We start from the raw sequence: 18,000 nt of genomic DNA, 5'->3' as shown, positions 1-18,000 counted from the left end.
GAGTTGGTGGAAAGTTTTAATTCATATCTGTGAATAAGGATAACTTATAGTGATATATATGCATGTGGATATATATCCATATACACACATATACATATACATATGTGTGTGTGTATATATATACACACATATATATATACATATATATGTATATACTATAACCTATTATTCTTCCCAGATGTGAATGAACATAAAAATGCACACGTTTGCACCTCGCTAGGTTGAGGGAAATGAACAAGCTTTCTTTAAGAGGTGTAAAGGAGTCCCCGAGTGAACTTGGGGCTAGGCGAACACGAGCAAAAGTTAAGGAAAGATTAACTCCGGTCCGAGCATCTAGTTACTTTCAAGAGCCCAGAAATGAATTACTGGTCCCGTGTGCATTTTATTTCCAAAACCATTGTACTCAGTTCTCAGCAGCGAGAGCAAAGCATAAAGCAACACCCTCCTTCTTTTTTCCGAGCCTCCCAAACCCTCCGCTCCACCGACTTCCTGCCCCTCTCGCCCTCTAGGTAACTGGCTCGCTCAAACTATTTCTCCGCCCCGGCCCCGCCCCGCCCCCGCCCTGCCCCCAGCCCTCTAAAGTTTCAGGCGGCGCGAGTTTGTTTTCTGCGCATGCCCGCGCTTCTCTGTTTTCACAAGCCACGTCCGCAGGGACCGAGGCCCCGCCTCTTTCGTCTAGCCCGCCCTCCCACCCTTTCGCGCCGTTCAGTCGCAGCCCGCGCCCTGGTTCCCCGTCCCGCCCCCTTCCCCCACCCCCTGCAGAAAGGAACTTCCAGTTGGAGGAGGTGGCTGCGCCTGCGCAGGCGTCTGCACCTGAGCGGAGGGGCGGGGCGGAAGAGGCGTGGCTTCGGCGTCTATGACAGCCGTCCCGTGTGAGTAAGGGAGCAGGCGGTGTGAGGGCTCTTCTGGCCTCAGGGGCCGCCCTTTCCCTGTCTGTGGTGGTGGTGCGGGAGTAGGCGCCTGCGGCTGTGGGCTGAGGATGGGCTCGGGCTGGGGAGGGAAAGGGCCTCTGGGCCGCGCCCTCCTTGAGACCTGGACGGGGGGGAGGGGTGCGCGTGCGCGTCCCCAGAGCCTGGGGAAGGGGGGAGGGAGATTGGGGGAAGGGGGAAGGGGAAAAGGAAGTCGGGCTGAGGTTAGGTCAGAGCATGGGTTTCTTGCTGCGGCCTCTGCGTGCAGAGGGGACTCGTTTGCCTTAAAGCAAACAATTAAAAAGCTGTGACCCTCGGACAGAGTCAGATCTTGGGGATCGGAAGTTCGCCAGTCTCCTCTCCCGGGGGCTTTGGCACCTTGGCCTGCGGTCCAGCCTACGAGCCCAGTGCCCTTGGACTTGGCCTCGGGAGGGGCCTGGCTGAGTGAGGGGGCGTGGACGAGCTGGAGGGAATAGTAATGGTGGCTTTTACGGGGATAGGGACCGGAGCTGTGATTGCGCGTTACGAAACTGCTTCCAGGACTGGAGATATCCGTATATAGACACACATACATACAGCTGTACATCTGTGATCTGTCTGTGTATGACTTGCTCACAGGCATGTGTCAGAGGCAGACCTGAACCCAAGTCTTAATGCTTTTCGAGGTTAGACCTCTATCCTCTGCCTCTCACCTTTATATGTCTATATCTACACATTTGGCACTTTCAAGTTAGTTTTCGAAGTTTCAATTTAACCTCAGCCTGGTGAAGTCAATATTATCCTCATTTTACATCCAAGCAATTAATTATCGTCATCATCATCATTATTCCTGTTTTACAGATGAGGAAACAGGCTGAGAGAGACTAAGGGACTTGTAGGGAGTTAGGGCTCACACAGTAAGTGTCTGAGGCTGGATTTAAACCGTATGTATCCATGTATCCATCAATCTCTACTAGCTGCCCCTGGGTTCTGGGCATTGAAGGACAAACACCACAGTCCAGGCATTCAGAGGAACTTACATCTGGAGGAGGAGGGAACAGCATGTACTGTATAAGTAGGTACAAAATACACATACAAAGCAAATACAAGGAACTTGGTGGGGGTGGGGAGTCAGTTGGGGATATCAGAAAAGGTCTCATGTAGGAAGTAGTGCATTTGTTGTGCTCAGAAGGAATTCTAAGAAGCAGAGGTGAGGAGGAAGGCAGTTCTGGGCTGGAGGACAGGAAATTGTTCTGGAATTTTAAAAGTAGTACTTGTTAAGGCATTTCTGTTGTGTCTGACTCTCTGTGACCCCAGTTGGGGTTTTCTTGGCAAAGATACTGGAGTGATTTGCCCTTCTCCAGCTCATTTTATAGGTGAGGAAGCTGAGGCACGAAGAGTTAAGTGACTTGCCCAGGTCATACAGCTAGTAAGTTTTTGAGGAAATCTGACAACTGTTGGAAAATGTCGGATTCTGTAATATAGTGTGAAAACAGGAGAAATTAAAAGTTACAGTTGGAGGGAAAGCCTCATATGAATCCTAGCACTGCTAGGCAAAGACAAAAATAAAATTGTATGCTCCCAAGAAGCCCACACTGTTGAGGGAAACAATTTGTACCTATGTAAATATATACTAAATTTATACAAAAAGTACAAGGCAGTTTTTTGGGGGGTGGGGGGAAGGCGTCAGCTGCTGGGGGAATCAGGAAAAGTTTCATGTAGAACTGAGGTTCAGTTTTTTTTATGTCATAGACCTTTTTGGCAATAATGAATGAAACTTCCAAACCCCTTCTCAGAATACTTTTTATGTGCATAAAATGAAATGTATAGGGTTACAAAGGAAATCTTTAATTAAATGTAATAAGTTGATAGACTGGGTTAAGATCTCAGCTTGTGTTTGGGAGGCAAGGCATCTGAAGAGGTAGAGGTGAGAAGGGACTGCATTTCAGCTTGGGAGACAGTCAGTGCAAAACCACAAAGATGGATGAAGAAAATGCTCTGTAAAGAACAATAAAAAAGCTTGTTTGACTGGATCATAGAGTGGTGTTAAGGGAAGTAATGTTTAACAAGGTTGGATAGGTAGGTACAAAGAACTTTAAGAGGCAGAGGAGTATATTTGATCCTAGTAGCAACAGAAAGCCATCGAAGATTACTGAGTAAGGGAATGACGTTGTCAGACCTGTGCTTTAGGAATACATGTGGACTCACGTGTGTGTGTGTGTGTGTGTGTGTGTGTGTGTGTGTGTGTGTATACATCTAAGTTAAACCAATATATTTTCTTTTATTACTGTTATGTATTGTGACATGTTTAAAATATAGCCAACTTATATTTGGCTTTTTAAAAAGTCGCATAATTACTCAAAAAATTCTTGAGATGATTCTATTAAGAATAAAGTATATTAAATGTAGAAAATATAGTGTATTAAGTGTGGAAAGATTATTTTATAAGAATAAATCTAGGACAGCTAGCACTGGCTCTGGAGTCAGGAGGACCTGGGTTCAAATGAGGCCTCAGACACATACTTACTAGCTATATGACCCTAGACAAGTCACTTAACCCTGAATGCCTCACCAAAAAAAATAGAATAAACCTTCCTCAAAGTGGAGAAAAATATGGCAAATAGTAGATTCCTGGTATCAGGCAGTTTATCTTCTAATCACAAGTAGGTTAGCATTCAGAAATGATAATACATGGTATAAAATCATTACCTTTGTGGATACTGCAGTTCTGTAATCATTCACCTGATGTATCAGTTTTGGAAATTCCATACACGTTTTCATGCTTGAGTAGTTATTGAAATTGAGAATATTCAGTGGATCAGTTTCAGTCATATATTACAGAAAGGTCCTAGCTGTGACCAAACAAGTTTTTAAGAGAGAAATACAAATCCATACATTGACGTGAAATTAACGAGTTTAAAAATATGCCTTTACTAGAAAAATTTAAAATTTAAAAACATCAATTCTGTGCTTATTCTGTATGACAAACGCACCAACCCATGTAAAACTGTGAAGGATGTGAATCTTCAAAAATAGACTCCCTCTCCCAGCCAATAGAATACTGTTGTTTAAGAGTGCTATTTACTAGATGAAACAAATGAAGGGGAATTTCTGTCTTGATTTATACTTGATTTCACTTGAATTGAAGAGAGCTTTTGTGTACCGCTTGTAAAATGATCTGAGTCTCTTTAGTGAATGTGAAAACAAGTTGAAATGTTTTGATTTTGTAACTGATGGAGCTTTTCTGTCTTTACGTAAAAAGGCAAGATGCTAATTTATGTAACAGTTGTGAAGTCCTTCTCTCCTACAGCTCTGATGATCTCACTAATTATGCCCTGCCTATAACCCATACATTAGTATCTAAAATTTGGAAAGGCAGTGCTGAAGCTGTGTCTTTTGTCTTTTATGGGCCCCTTTTAGGTGGATTTTGAATACGTTAAGAATTCCTGGGTATTTGTGCATAAACTATCATTTGTGAATTACATAATAAAATGTTAATATCAAAAGGTCATTCAGCCTTTTTTTTTTAGAATACCAGTTGCCAACATATGAGAGGATGTAAATTAATCCTTATATTACCTTAAGCAAAACCACTTAAAAATGTAGTTTTTTTCTCCTCTAATTTATACAATATATTTCAAATCTAAACATAAAGTAAGGTACAATGAAAAGGATTTTGAACTTGAAATCAGAAGCCTGATGAGTTCATATGTTGGTTCTGCTACTTACAACTTCTGGACCTTAGATGAATCATTGAACTCTTTTTGGGCCTCAGTTTCTTTATTTGTAAAATTGAAGGAAATAGAGACAAGATTGGATAGAGACTAACTTGAGACTAGATGATCGTTAAGGTATCTCCTAGCTCTAAATCATTGATCCTAGGATCCCTTCTAGTGTTTTGTAACTCCTAGAACTTTACCATTTATGAATATGAAATGTTCAGAAGAGAAGGTGGGCTAGTCATGTGGCAAGAGCAAGGGTTAACTACTGAAAATGTATTGCATTGACTTCTTTTTGGAATATATACAGGAGAACATGAATAGGAGTCATATGGATGGGTTGCAATCTTAATTATTAAAAGAAATACACAAATTGATGAGCTCACAGATTCCCCCTTACCTCTACACCTTCTACATGAAGCAATTCCTCATCCTCATCCCATTGTCTCAACTATGAATGTTTCTCACTAAAAACCTTTTATGTGTTACATTTATTTTCTTTATATTTTAAAATATACTTATGTATGTACTTCTTATCTTCCCCATTAGAATGTAAGATCCTTGAGAATAGGTAGTGGTTCATTCTTTGAATTTGTATCCCCAGTGCCTAGCACAGTGTAGCTCCATAGTAGGTGTTTAATAAATGCTTGTTGGTTGATTAATTCATTGAAGTGTCAGAGTATCTGATACTCTAAACAATACTCTATCACAGTGTCTTAAAAGCATAGAGAATACAAGATCCCAGTGTACTTATTGTTTATTGATTATTAAAAAATATTTGGTTTAGTAGAGCAAAATGACATCTTAAAGACTTTTTTCCTACAAGATGTCTGCCATATACCTATTAAAATTCTACAGGATTCCTTGAAAGATGCAACTTTGTTTAGTGACTCTGACTATTAATGTGAAATCATGTATAAAACAGGGAGGCATAACTCACTAGAAATATTTGCTGCTGTCGAGGAAAATGTTTAGTAAAGAGACAAAATGGAAGAAGGATTCTCAATGGGTTGTAAGAGCCTCCATATTCTCCTGTTAGTAGATGGCATTGTGTGGCATCAAACCCTAGAACACTGCAGAGTTTTCTAAATGAAATCCATAATCCCTCAAGGAAGTTTATCCTTACTTTCCACAGAGGAAAAAAAAAGAAAACCTATTGTTCAGAATATGAAATGAAATCAGATGGATAATCCTTAGATGTGGTCCATCATAGATTTAGATTTTGAAGGGGCCATAGAGGCCATCTAATCCAACACCCTCATTTTATATAAAGAGGAAACCAGAGACTAATGTTAAGTGGTTTACCCAAGGCCATAGAATAACATAGCTAGGATTTGAACTCAGGTCTTCTAACTCAACATTTGGCATTATTTGTACTGCAGCACTTATATCTCAGTACAGATGGATGATGAGTGGAGTCCAAAATTAAATAAGAACGGAGTATGTTGGGCAATGCTTTTAATCATCTAAAGATTCTGAAACAAAACCCCATCTTTTAAAAATCAGTATTCTTATAGTGATGTTATATGGTTATAAGTCAGAATACCACAGTTTGCAAAGAATTAATGTTCTGAGTCCCTACTCAAAGGCCATTGGAGAGAGATGCATGGTGGGTGTGAATAGGCTGCAACATATTAGCTATGATAAATTGTGCATCAAAAGCAGTATAAAAGATATAAAAGAGATTAATGACCAGAAGAAGAGGTGAACTGGTCAAAATAGTGAGAGCAAGGGATAATAAATGGCTAGTCTGTGTGCTTCATTGGTACCAACATAATGTCAAGAAATCTAGAGGAACATTCTTAGCTTGATACAGATGATAGGTTCATATGATAAGAAGGCATGGATGGTTGTAGAGAGAACCCTTACATCAATGAACTCAGATCCATTGAGTATTGTAGTTTCCATCCTGGCATTGTATGTGTCATTTATGAATAGAGAAGCCGGCATTCAGGGAAGTAGAGGGAAACTTCTGGGGAGTAGAGGTGGAGTGAAATGAAGTGTGCAAACTCATTACGTAATTAGTTGTATCTTCTGCTCTTGTGCCTTTTATTCTATTTTCTGATATTATTAAAACTCTTTGGTGGCAGCTAGGTGGTGCCATGGATAGAGTGCCAGGCCTGGAGTCAGAAAGACTCCACTTCCCAATTTCGAATCTGGTTAAGTCACTTAATCCTGTTTGCCTCAGTTCCTCATCTGTAAAATGAGCTGGAGAAGGAGATGGCAAACCATTCCTTTGTCTCTGCCAAGAAAACCTCAAATGAGGTCATGAAGAGTCAGACATGACTGAAATGATTAAATACTTCCCAAAAGGGACAGAGAGCCCCAGTGAGGTGAAATAAAGTGTATAGATTTTGCTTTGTCTACTATCCTTGTAGTTTTGTCTGACTACTAAATAAATTTAAGCCTTGAGTGTCAAATGGGGGCAGAATGTTTGGTGTCCAGGGAAGTAGAAGGAAGAACCAATAAGGAATTTCTTTATATTTATGTTTCAGTTCTTAAAATATGCAGTTTGTCATTGTAGTTAATCACAGGGCATTAGCTATGGGATCAAACTGAAAGAAGACAAAAGACTAGAATTTTCTTCAAGTAAGTATGGAAAGCAAAGAGAATTTTTCTGTGACACATGATATGTTTATGGTCCTGCCATGTAATACCTATGCGTGTCTAAAATTCAAATTCGTTTCTATTCTAGAGAGTAAGTGAAAGGGTTGGAGGAGCACATTTCTATTCTTTAGGTTCTCAACGGAAATTGAAGTGTTCCTTGAAAGAAAGGAAGATATACTGCTAGGCAGGAACAAGAACAAGGATATAAGGAGACAGGAAAAAATTCTCATCAGTGTTTGGGGATTGGAAGTTGGCAGAGAAGGAAGGGAAGGATCCTTGGCAATATAATATAGGTATAATAACATAGGTGGTATTTGCAGAAAGGGGAACTAGACTATCCCTGGAGGAAGCAGCTTTGTTGGGCTCCAGGGAGTGTTGATATCCATCAGGTAAGAGGTCATTCAGTAACAGAGGAAAAGCTGAGTAGTGGTGAGGAGTACCAAGGCAATTGTTTGTAGAACAGATAGAAGCAACAGAGATTTTCTGTTGTCCCAGGATGTGTATTTGGATTGTAATGGAGAACATTGTGAGAATTGTCAAACTTGATGACCATTACCTACTTCTTATGATTCCTGTGGGAACAAATGGAACCTAAAGAGTATAGCTTAGCATTATAAAGAATTGGGGGGAAAAAACTTAAGCCTTTGGAGCACAGATTTTGTTTTTATCACTACTATTGATTGAGGATAGAAGATTCAGGAAAGAAAGGCAGACATGGGAAATGAACAGCTGGCTAAGAAGAGGGTGTGTGAGAAGTAGATTTGAATTTTTGAGCCATGGCTTAGACTGTTGGAAAGATTAGGTGTTGACAAGGGATGGTGTATACCTAACAAATGTCAGTAAAGTATATTTGTCTGAAGTCTTGAAAATCTAATTAAGAGGTCTTTAAAGTGAAAATGAAGGAACAAGGAGAAAACTACTCACATAGATCTGATAAGTTTGGTACCAAGGAACAACAGGTCTAGTATTAGAAGGAAGAAGAAAGGTACAAGAAGTAATAGGAGATAGCATCTTAGAAGAGAGCCAGGGATATCTTTATACAAGTGCACACAAAGTATTGGAAATAAGAGGGTGAATTGGAGATTAACACAAGGAGGCAAATTTGATATCATTAAAATTTAGTGGATTTGAACTTGAGACTTGCATTTGACTCTGGAAGGATATAACTTAGAAGAAACAGTATGTAAAAAACATCAGTGGCATCATATGTTAATAATAGCTAGAATTTATATAATTCTTTGAGGATTGCAAAGTGATTTACATATGTTATTTCATTTGATTTACTACTTCAGACTTTATAGGGAAATCCAGGATCCTGGGCTGGGGGAAAGCAGGGAGCGGAGAGCATTTGGGTGAAGATCAATGGAGCAGAAAAATACCGTAGGCATACACTACTTGGACATAAGAAAGTAGTTGAGGAGACAGGACAATGTCACATATCTGGTATGGAAGCACAATATTGTAATAATGGAAAACTTTACCTATCTAGACATTTTCTGGCACTCTTCTGTTAAAAGCAGAGCACCTGGTAAATTTGTGACTTGCCATAATGATAATTTCATCCTTTTCTAATCATATGGACTGTTACTGTGCCATAATAAGTGACAATGAGAAATTCAGAAAACAGAGAAGGGAAGATAGAACTGGGAAAAACACCACACACAATGACAATAACAAATGAAAATAACATTAAATTGGGACAGGTAGGTGGCACAGTAGATAGAACACCAGCCCTGAAGTCAAGAGGACCTGAGTTCAAATTCGGCCTCGGTCAAACACTTGACACTAGCTGTGTGAAAATAACATTAACTGTGAAATCCAGAGTAATTGCATTGACCATTTATGGTCCCAGGTTATTGAGGAAGAAAAATATACCCTTGTCTCCATGAGAGGTAGGAGACTCTGAATATGGAAAGTTGCATATATTTGTAGATGTTGTTACTTTAGTTGAGTTTTGTTTGTATTTTTTGTTACAATGTAGGTTTCATTGAGGAGACTGTTGAGAAATGCTCCTGACATTTAATAAAAATTATTAATTAGAGAGGGAAGTAGAAGAAGTAGCACATGGAACTTCTTTTCTGGATTTAATTCTAAACAATAAGGAAAAACTATTTGCTGAAATAGAAAGACAGGAATTTGGAAAACAAGTGATGGCTCCGTAATAGAATTCGTGATTGAGTAAGAGTGAAAACCTACGCATAGTAACATATGTGGCCTAGATTTTGAGAAAGCAAATTTCAAAAGATTGAGGGAAAGAATATGTAGGATCCAATAGCCCAATATTTGTTTGGGCCATTGGATATAACATTGGATTTATAACAAAGAAATTTGACACAGAGGGTCCTGGAAAGCTCTTAATTAAATTTTGATGATGCACACATGGCTTACTCCAATGAGGAAGAAAAAGGGGAAACCTAGTTAAAGTGTAGATGGATAGGTAAATTCAGCAAAAACTCAGGTAAACAATATTTTATAGGGGCAGCTAGGTGGCACAGTGCATAGAGCATCAGACGTGGATTCAGGAGGACTTGAGTTCAAATTCAGACCTCAGACCAAACACTTACTAGCTGTGTGACCCTGGTCAAGTCACTTAATCCCATTGCCTAGCCAAAAAAAAAAGAAAAAATATTTATAGATGTATTTTTTGTTTAATATTATCTTCATTTCCAAATGTGTCTCTCCCTATGTCCTTAACCAGTGAGAAACAAAGAATAAAAAAGGACGGGGGAAACGTGGCTTAGCAAAATTTGTCAACATATCAAGTCTGAAAGTATTTTTAAGGTACCATACTTGTAGTCAGGGCAGAGAAGAGGAGCTGAGGAAACTGGTACAAGTGCTCCAGAAGGAGGTCCAGGACCTCACTTATATTGCATATGCTTTTCTTTGTTTTTTGTTTTTTGGGGTTTTTTTTGCTAGGCAGTGGGGTTAAGTGACTTGCCCAGGGGGACACAGCTAGTGAGTGTTACGTGTCTGAGGCCGGATTTGAGCTCGGGTCCTCCTGAGTCCAGAGCCGGTGCTCTATCCGCTGCACCACCTAGCTGCCCCTATATTGCATATGCTTACATAGTAAATTGTAGTAGCCATCCATTGTAAAATCAGTGAATTTCAAAGAAAATAATGATGTACAAAATTCTGTCAGTTATTGCCCAGTGTGGACTCTAATTAGCCAAAAGCTACTAACTATATATTAAGAACAAAATATAATTATATTAATGTAATAATTAGCTGTTTTTGTTTATATCTCCATATCCATCCATCTATACATATCTTATGTTTAGTGCATGCACAATTCTAAACAATGGCTTGTGAACTTGTGCCATGAACCAAGCATTTCCAGGTATTTTTGACTTTATTGGAGCATTTGCTTCTGGGCTTTGACACTATGACAAAGCAGTCTAATTATGTACAATAACAACTTTCCTGAATTATTTGTTTTTAAAGTACAGCTTTTTTGAACAAATTTGCAATTTGGGAGCTTGCGTATAATTTTATTTTGTTTTAATAAAATAATAAAATGTCAATATTAATAAAATATCTAATCTGTGAAAGGACAATATTTTACTTTAATAAAAATTTTTGTTTTCTTAAAAGTTAAATCATCTATGAATAAGATATACAGTCAATGGGGTATAGAAATCTGTCCTGCCTATGGGAAAATAGAACGGGAAGGGAATAAGAGAAGGGAGAATGATAGAAGGGAGGGAAGATTGGGAGAAGGGGTATTCAGAATGCATGCCATCTTGGGGTGGGGGGAGCAGAGAGATAGGGAGAAAATTTGGAACTCAAATCTTGTAGAAGTGAATGTTGAAAACTAAAAGTAAATACATTAAATAAAAAAAAAGTTAAATCACGTATGTATGTACAACACATATAGTTTCTTTTGAAAATATTTCTAATTGTATTTTCTTTTCATTTTCAAATAAGATTATGTCAAAATTATAAAAATTATATGTTTAAAATTCTAGTGAAATACAAAAGGCAGTTTCATTTTTGAGTAGTTAATTTTAAATATACAAGTATTTGATATACATTGCATTATACAAATTTAATTGCATTTAATATGTACAAATATATGTCATGTTTAATTATACAGTGGTTGCAATTTGAGAGAATACATTTCCTTTTCCATTTAATAGCTCTGTGACTTTGGGTAAGGTAACCTGAGAGGTTTCTCAGGGCCTTAGTTTCTTCTTTTTACAAATGAGGATGTTGGTCTAGATCAGACCTGTACAACTTGGCAATAAATAGGGGCCAAAATTAAAGTAGGCTAAACTTCTTAAGGCCACAGATAAGTTTTTAGCAGCTCACTTTCCAAGTAAAGGCATAATTAATGATTAAACTATTTCTTGAAAACTTTTTTTTTATCAAAACATAATACAGAAACTGCAATCAGTGAACACTTCTTTATGAAGTCACCTTCAGTAAAAGACTTCCCAGCAGCAGCAATTTCTTTAGGAATCTGAAAACTAACCTTAGTAGCCACCTCATTTTCTGAGTTTACTTTATTGAAAAACCATTGTTCCCTACTGAGATTTTTCAATAATCTGGACACTTTAATTTGTTTTTCATTTGTGTCCAATTTGCTTAAGTCAGGATGTTTTGATTCGAAATGACAATGAAGATTGTATTCCTTCAGAATGGCTATTACTTCTTGGCAAACAAGGCACAATATTTTGTCTCTCGTGTGAGTAAACAAGTATCTTGTCCACTTCGAATTAAACACTATATGTTCTAATTTGATCTTCTGTTTCTTTTTATCACCCATTTTACGAAGTCAGCCCAAAAACTTTAATGTCATAACCAAAAAATCGCCCAGCTGCTCACATACAAAGAAATACTGAACTGAGTGTCTCACTTTGGAGAGAGTGCCAAAACGTTCATGTAACATGGAGAGCAGCTGTATATCGAGGGAGGGGATTGATGGATTGATGCCACTCATCGCATAGTAGGCATCAGCTGCAGTGGCATGTGGCTATACTCACTTTGTCCCTGGTCAACACCAGTAATGAGCAAAAATACAGTGAAAAGATACAACTCTTGCCCGTCTCAGACTAGAGACAGACTGACGATGATTGGTTGTCGTGGGTCACGTGACAAACAGGAGGCTGTGCGCAGTGGCAACTCGCCCACCAAGTTACATGACGGGTGCACTAGTGACTAGTGGAAGGCAGGTTAAGCAGGCATGGACATAACACTTGTTACATCTTTACTTCCTTTTACATCCTCTACATTTTTTTGCGGACCACCCGAAATCCTTTGGCAGGCAGCAAGTGTCCTGTGGGCCGTATGTTGTGCAGGCCTGGTCTAGATGGTCTTTAAAAGTTGCTTGGAATTCTAAATCTGTTATCCAATTTTCTTATGAACTAATCAGCAATCATTCATTAAGTGCCTTTTATGTGCTATTTGCTAGGTACTGGAAATACAAAGACAAAACCAAAACTGCATTTACTGCAGTATGAGTTATGATGTGATTTTGATTTTAAGTTTTTCTTGTGTTTAAAGTTTTTTATATCTGTATATTCTTTAAGAATAAATGTTTTATTATCCTATGTTTCATTTGTATACCAGGCAGGGAATGTTTTTTTCTTTATTTGGTTCGTCAGTAGAAATCCTATGTAAAGATTTTTAACTGGTCTGCAGCACTCCCTCCCCTTTTCTCATTCCATCACTTGTCTCCTCTTTTTCACCATTGATAGGGGCTTTGAAAGTTTTTTTTTTTTTCACTAGAGCCAGACCTGCTCTCTGTATCCCTTCTTATGTTTTCCTCTACCTGTGCAAAGAAAGGAAAGAGGCATATTGTCTTCATTTTTCTTTGATGCCAAGCTTGGACATTATGATTATAGCCTTCTGTTCTTAATTTTAAAGACATTTATGGGATGTAGAAAAAAGGCTAAATAACTGAGGAATACAAAAAGGTAACATGATCCAATAAAAATAGCAACAGATAAATAAAAACTCAGAATGAGCAGAAGCTGATAATAAATGCTAAGGATATAAAAATGGAACTTTTAAAGGCTATTTTGGGAAGTGAGAAGGATCAAAGAAGAGATAAGATTGCTGCTTGGGGACAGATAGACTAGTAATAAACTACTAAACCCTTATTTTGTGCCTATTTTCTTTCCTAAGTAGAGATTGTTGGATTGAGAATAAACAAAAAATGGTTAGCAGGGAGTAGAAACCCAAGGTATTGGGTGAGATGGTGAGTAACATCCAACTGCCTTCAAAGAACTAGCACAATACAGTAGAAAAAAGCACTGGATTTTGAGTCAGAGAACCAGCATTTCTACTTGTTAGCATTATGCCTTTGTGCAAGTCACTTAACCTCCTTGGGCCTTAATTTCTTCATTTATAATAAAGGAGGAAGGGATTCAACGTGGTAGCCTTTAAAGGATTTTCTGGTTCTGTATCTATGATCCCAGCATTCTGCCAACAAATCAAGCGTTCATGAGTGCTTCCTATGTACCTATGCACTGTGCTATGAGCTGGGAACATAAAGACAAAAATGGAATAGCCCTTGCCTTTAAAGCACATATAGGCTATTGGGGAAACCATGTGGGTGTGGTGTGTGTATATATATACACATGAATTCTCAAGTCATGTGGTTGAGATATTCTCCATCATACAGTAATGAATGAAAGGATGTGATTGCTGAGCCATTTTTAGTGATTTTTAAAAAAAGCAAATGGAAGAGATCTTTGTCAAGGACAAATATCAGTAAGTACTGTTTTTGAAAAAAAGGTGAAATTCTTTAAACTGTGGTACAATATGCTTGACTAACAAAAATCTTGATAAATTGTTTTTTAAATTAATTTTTTCCATGAATGAAAATCTTTCTCTCATTCCCCACCCCCCCGGAACAAAAAAAAAAAAGGAAAATGAGACCTTTGTAACAAATAATGTATAGTTAAGCAAAACAAATTCCTGCATTGGTTATATAAGAAAAAAAGTCTCAATCTTCATCAAGACATTTCCCTGCTATTATATTTAGATTTCATCAGCAGTTGGCAGAACTTCTCATACTATGCTTTTGGGTATGATGAAAACATGTTAGATAATTATACAGTTAGATACATGTAGAACTGGTTGAATGCCAGGATCTATGCGGTAGTTATCATTAGGATAACAGCAACTTGAAGGGAGAAAATACCCCAGACATCTACTTTTGGCTCTGTCATCTTTAACATTTTAATCATTGACGTGAATGAGGGCTTAGGAGGCATGCTGGTCAAATTTGCTAATGACATGAGGTCATAGAGGAATAGATAATATATTGGATGACAATCTGTAGCCAAACAGGGCTTGACAAACTATAATATGGTATCAATTGAATAAGCTGAAATTTCTTAAGAATTGATGTAAAGTGCTACATTGGAGTTCAGAAATTAACTTTGTAAATACAGGATGGAGGAGGTGTGGTTTAATTATAGATGCCTGGAGATTTTATTAGAGTTTATCTGCAGTGAACAGTGACATACAAATTTGTTCTTCTAGGCCTTATTAAGAGGAGACAGTGTCATAAGGAAGAAAATAGTTTCATGTTTTGCTCTGGTTAGATCATAAATCACACGTGGAGTATTATTTTCAGTTCTGGGCACTTCATTTTAGGAAAGACATGGTAAGATTAGAAATTATTCAGAAGACGATGGAGGCAGGTAGGGTGAGAGCACTGGCCCTGAAGTCAGGAGGACCTGAGTTCAAATGCAGCCTCAGACCAAACACTTGACACTTATTAGCTGTGTGACCCTGGGCAAGTCACTTAACCCCAATTGCCTAAAAAAAGAAGAAGAAGAAGAAGAAGAGACTGACCAGGATAGTGAGGTTTGGAGACCATGCCTCATGGGGATTGGTTGAAGGGACTGTGGATGTTGAGTGGAGAAGAGAAAATCTAGAAGGGACATGATGACATTCAAAGGACTGTTATGTAGAAGGAGGAATTAGAATTGTTTGGTCTCCTAAAACTAGAACAATAGATGGAAATTACAGAGGAAAAAGATATCCACCTTGATGTAAGGAAAAACTTTGGATTGGGCTGCCTCACTGGGGTAGTGGCTTCCTCCTCACTGATTGTGTACAAGCAAAGGTAGGGCGGTTGCTTATTGGGAATGGTGTAGAGTATATTTTTGTGTATGAGTCAGACTAAATAGCTTCAGAATTCCCTTCTAGCTCTTAGATTCTGTGATCCTGCCCATATCTAACATATAGATTGACTTGTTAGTCTCATGTGATGACATTTAATAAAATCAAGTATAATTTTATATAAGAATACTTTAGTCCGAAACCTGTTTTGCATTGCTTAAGTACAGAAGTCAGATTTAAGTGGGTGATCTGTTTGAAATGACTGTGCATTTGCTTTTTTCCTGTCATGATTTACTGTGTTGAATAAAGTAAAAAAAAATTTCCCCTCTTTTTCTCTCTCTTCCTTAGGAAGGTCACAAATCAAGTTGACCAAAACTTCAGTATATTCTTCAATTCAAAACGAAATGAAAATATCCATGTTGCTACTATTTCCTCACCGTCATTTTCTTAGGAGCCTTTCAACAACACCTTTCCAAAACTACCAATTCGTCTTTCACTCAATATTCATTTTGGATCTGGATTCCCATGTACTCGACTTCTTAATTCTGTTGGATTGTTTCACGCAAAGTGGATACTACCATCATGTGGTTTCAAGAGAAAACTAGGCGTACAGACAACCATAAAGCTACACACAGAGGGACTTTCTGACAAAGAAGGAAGATTTGTGAATAAACTTTACACTGGTTTAATTCAAGGGCAAAGGGCCTCCCTAGCAGAATGTATTACTCTTATAGAATCAACTCATAGCAGGAAAAAAGAGTTAGCCCAGGTCCTTCTTCAGAGGGTATTAAACTACCACAGAGAACAAGAGCAATTAAATCAAGGAAAGCCACTGGCATTTAGAGTGGGTCAGTCATTTTTGTCCAGTAATTAAATAATTCTGCATTTTCTTTTTTTGCTGTTAAAATGATCCCTAGACATTTAGTTTTAATATTTAAAAAAAAATCTTTCAACTGAGGATTTTTTAGATGAATTTCAGATGCCTTGTCTTTGACAATCAACTTTTTAGGTCATTGGATCATAGATATCATTAAATTGAAAGATTTTGCTCTGGTCATATGAGTCATATGGCTATGTTAAGAGAATAATAAAAAATTCTTCCTTACTCAAAGTGAGAGGCTTACCGTGTAGAATATTACTGTATTTGAGAATAGGAATCCACACTGGAAATAATACTGATTAACATTTTCTGAGAGTCCTTTATTTTTTTGATTAGGAGTCATGAGCGTGAATTGTCCAGTTTTTGTGTTTGTCTTATGTAATTACTCTTAAGAATGACATTTTCAGAGTTTCTTTTTTCTTTAGTAGGCAAACCATGTTCTTTTAGGACCCCTTCTATTACATGTAAGGGTGTCTGGAAGTAGCTTTAAACCTAGTCATCTTGACATTAAATATATTTTAAAAGGTGTATCACCCTTTTTGTTACCAGCCTATAATACCTGAAAATCCTATTTGATTTCTGGAAACAGTGATTTATTTCTGGAACTGCAGAATCACTGCATAAGTATATGTGTCTGACCACATAAACGGAATTGAGCAAATCAGATTTGTGACCATGTGGAGTGATCAAATAATTAAAGTTGTGAATAAAGTAACAAGGAATTGTTCCCTAAGTGGTCTGAAGTTACTTCAGATATGTGTTGCCCCATTACATTTCTTTGAAGACTTAATTTAATACATAATCTTTGTTCTTAGTTTGGGAGTCGTTGGTATAGATGCTTTAGAAATAATTTCTCAAAAGTAACTTATCTACCAGTATTCAGAATAGCCCATGATTTTTCACTTATCTGTATCCCTACCCCAAACTGGCATGTTACTTGTTCTGTATGTACTGATTTTGAGAGAGCACAGTGATCTATAATAACCACCTTTATATAATTAGCAACAAACATGGCAAAGCAAACTACTTATTTACAGAAACAAATTCTAGATGGATGAAAGACTTTAGTTGTTAGACTGAGTGTATTTCTTTAAAAAAAAAAAACAAAAGTCCTAGAAATGGCTGGAAGCGGAGACAGAACTGGTTGGCAGCTTAGTTCAAATTTGCAACTTTTGTTTCTGGTAACCTCCACTTATTTTGGTCACATTAAACCTGGGAGAGCACTGATTTTATTGTAGATACCATAGGTTATCATCATTATCATCAGTGTACATTGAACCACTCACTGTACAGTGTGCAAGGGACAGTGCAAGGCATGGGGAAGATTGTAAAGCGAAAGCCTTTGTCCTCAAGGAACAATGGTGACAGAACCAGACTACTTACTTAACCTTTCTTGGCCTTTACTTCTTCATCTATGAAAAAAAAAACAGAGGATTGGACTGATCTTTAAGGTCCATTCCAACTATAAATTAATGATCACAGGTATCCTTAAGGTAAAGAAGTATTTACTTTTTGTTGTGTCCCCAGCATCTAGCACAGTGTGTATTGCACAGTAGTCGCTTAAATGCTTTTTTGATCATAAGAAAGGTTAATAATTAAAATACTACCATGAAAATTTTGTTCAGGATAATTTCTAGCTTTAATGGAAAATTTTGTTATGTTAGAATTTGGCTTAGGTGATACTCTTAGAGTGATTTATACATTTTATTCTTTGACAAATGGCCTGTAATTGTATTTGAGCATGCTTTGGTAAATGGATTCCTAGATATTTTATATATTTTGTAGTTACTTTGAATCAGGCTTGCCTTTTTAATATTTTCTTGTGGATTTT

General features: G+C 37.6%; 1 protein-coding gene across 1 annotated transcript in view; it reads left to right on the top strand.

Annotated features, from left to right (window-relative positions):
• Window positions 1–765: 765 nt before the first annotated feature.
• The window catches only part of MMAA (metabolism of cobalamin associated A), a 36,243-nt gene continuing 19,008 nt past the window's right edge, over window positions 766–18,000 (top strand). The window contains 3 exon segments of the mRNA XM_078148907.1: window positions 766–872; window positions 15,638–15,787; window positions 15,790–16,137. Coding sequence (XP_078005033.1) covers window positions 15,694–15,787; window positions 15,790–16,137 — 442 coding nt within the window. The 5' untranslated portion in view covers window positions 766–872; window positions 15,638–15,693.

This window comes from Phascolarctos cinereus, unplaced genomic scaffold (assembly GCF_003287225.1).
Source record: "Phascolarctos cinereus isolate Bilbo 61053 unplaced genomic scaffold, phaCin_HiC Scaffold_9;HRSCAF=440, whole genome shotgun sequence".
Lineage (NCBI taxonomy): Eukaryota > Metazoa > Chordata > Mammalia > Diprotodontia > Phascolarctidae > Phascolarctos > Phascolarctos cinereus.
The sequence above is the reverse complement of the archived record's forward strand: the minus strand, read 5'-3'. Positions and strand labels throughout refer to the sequence as shown.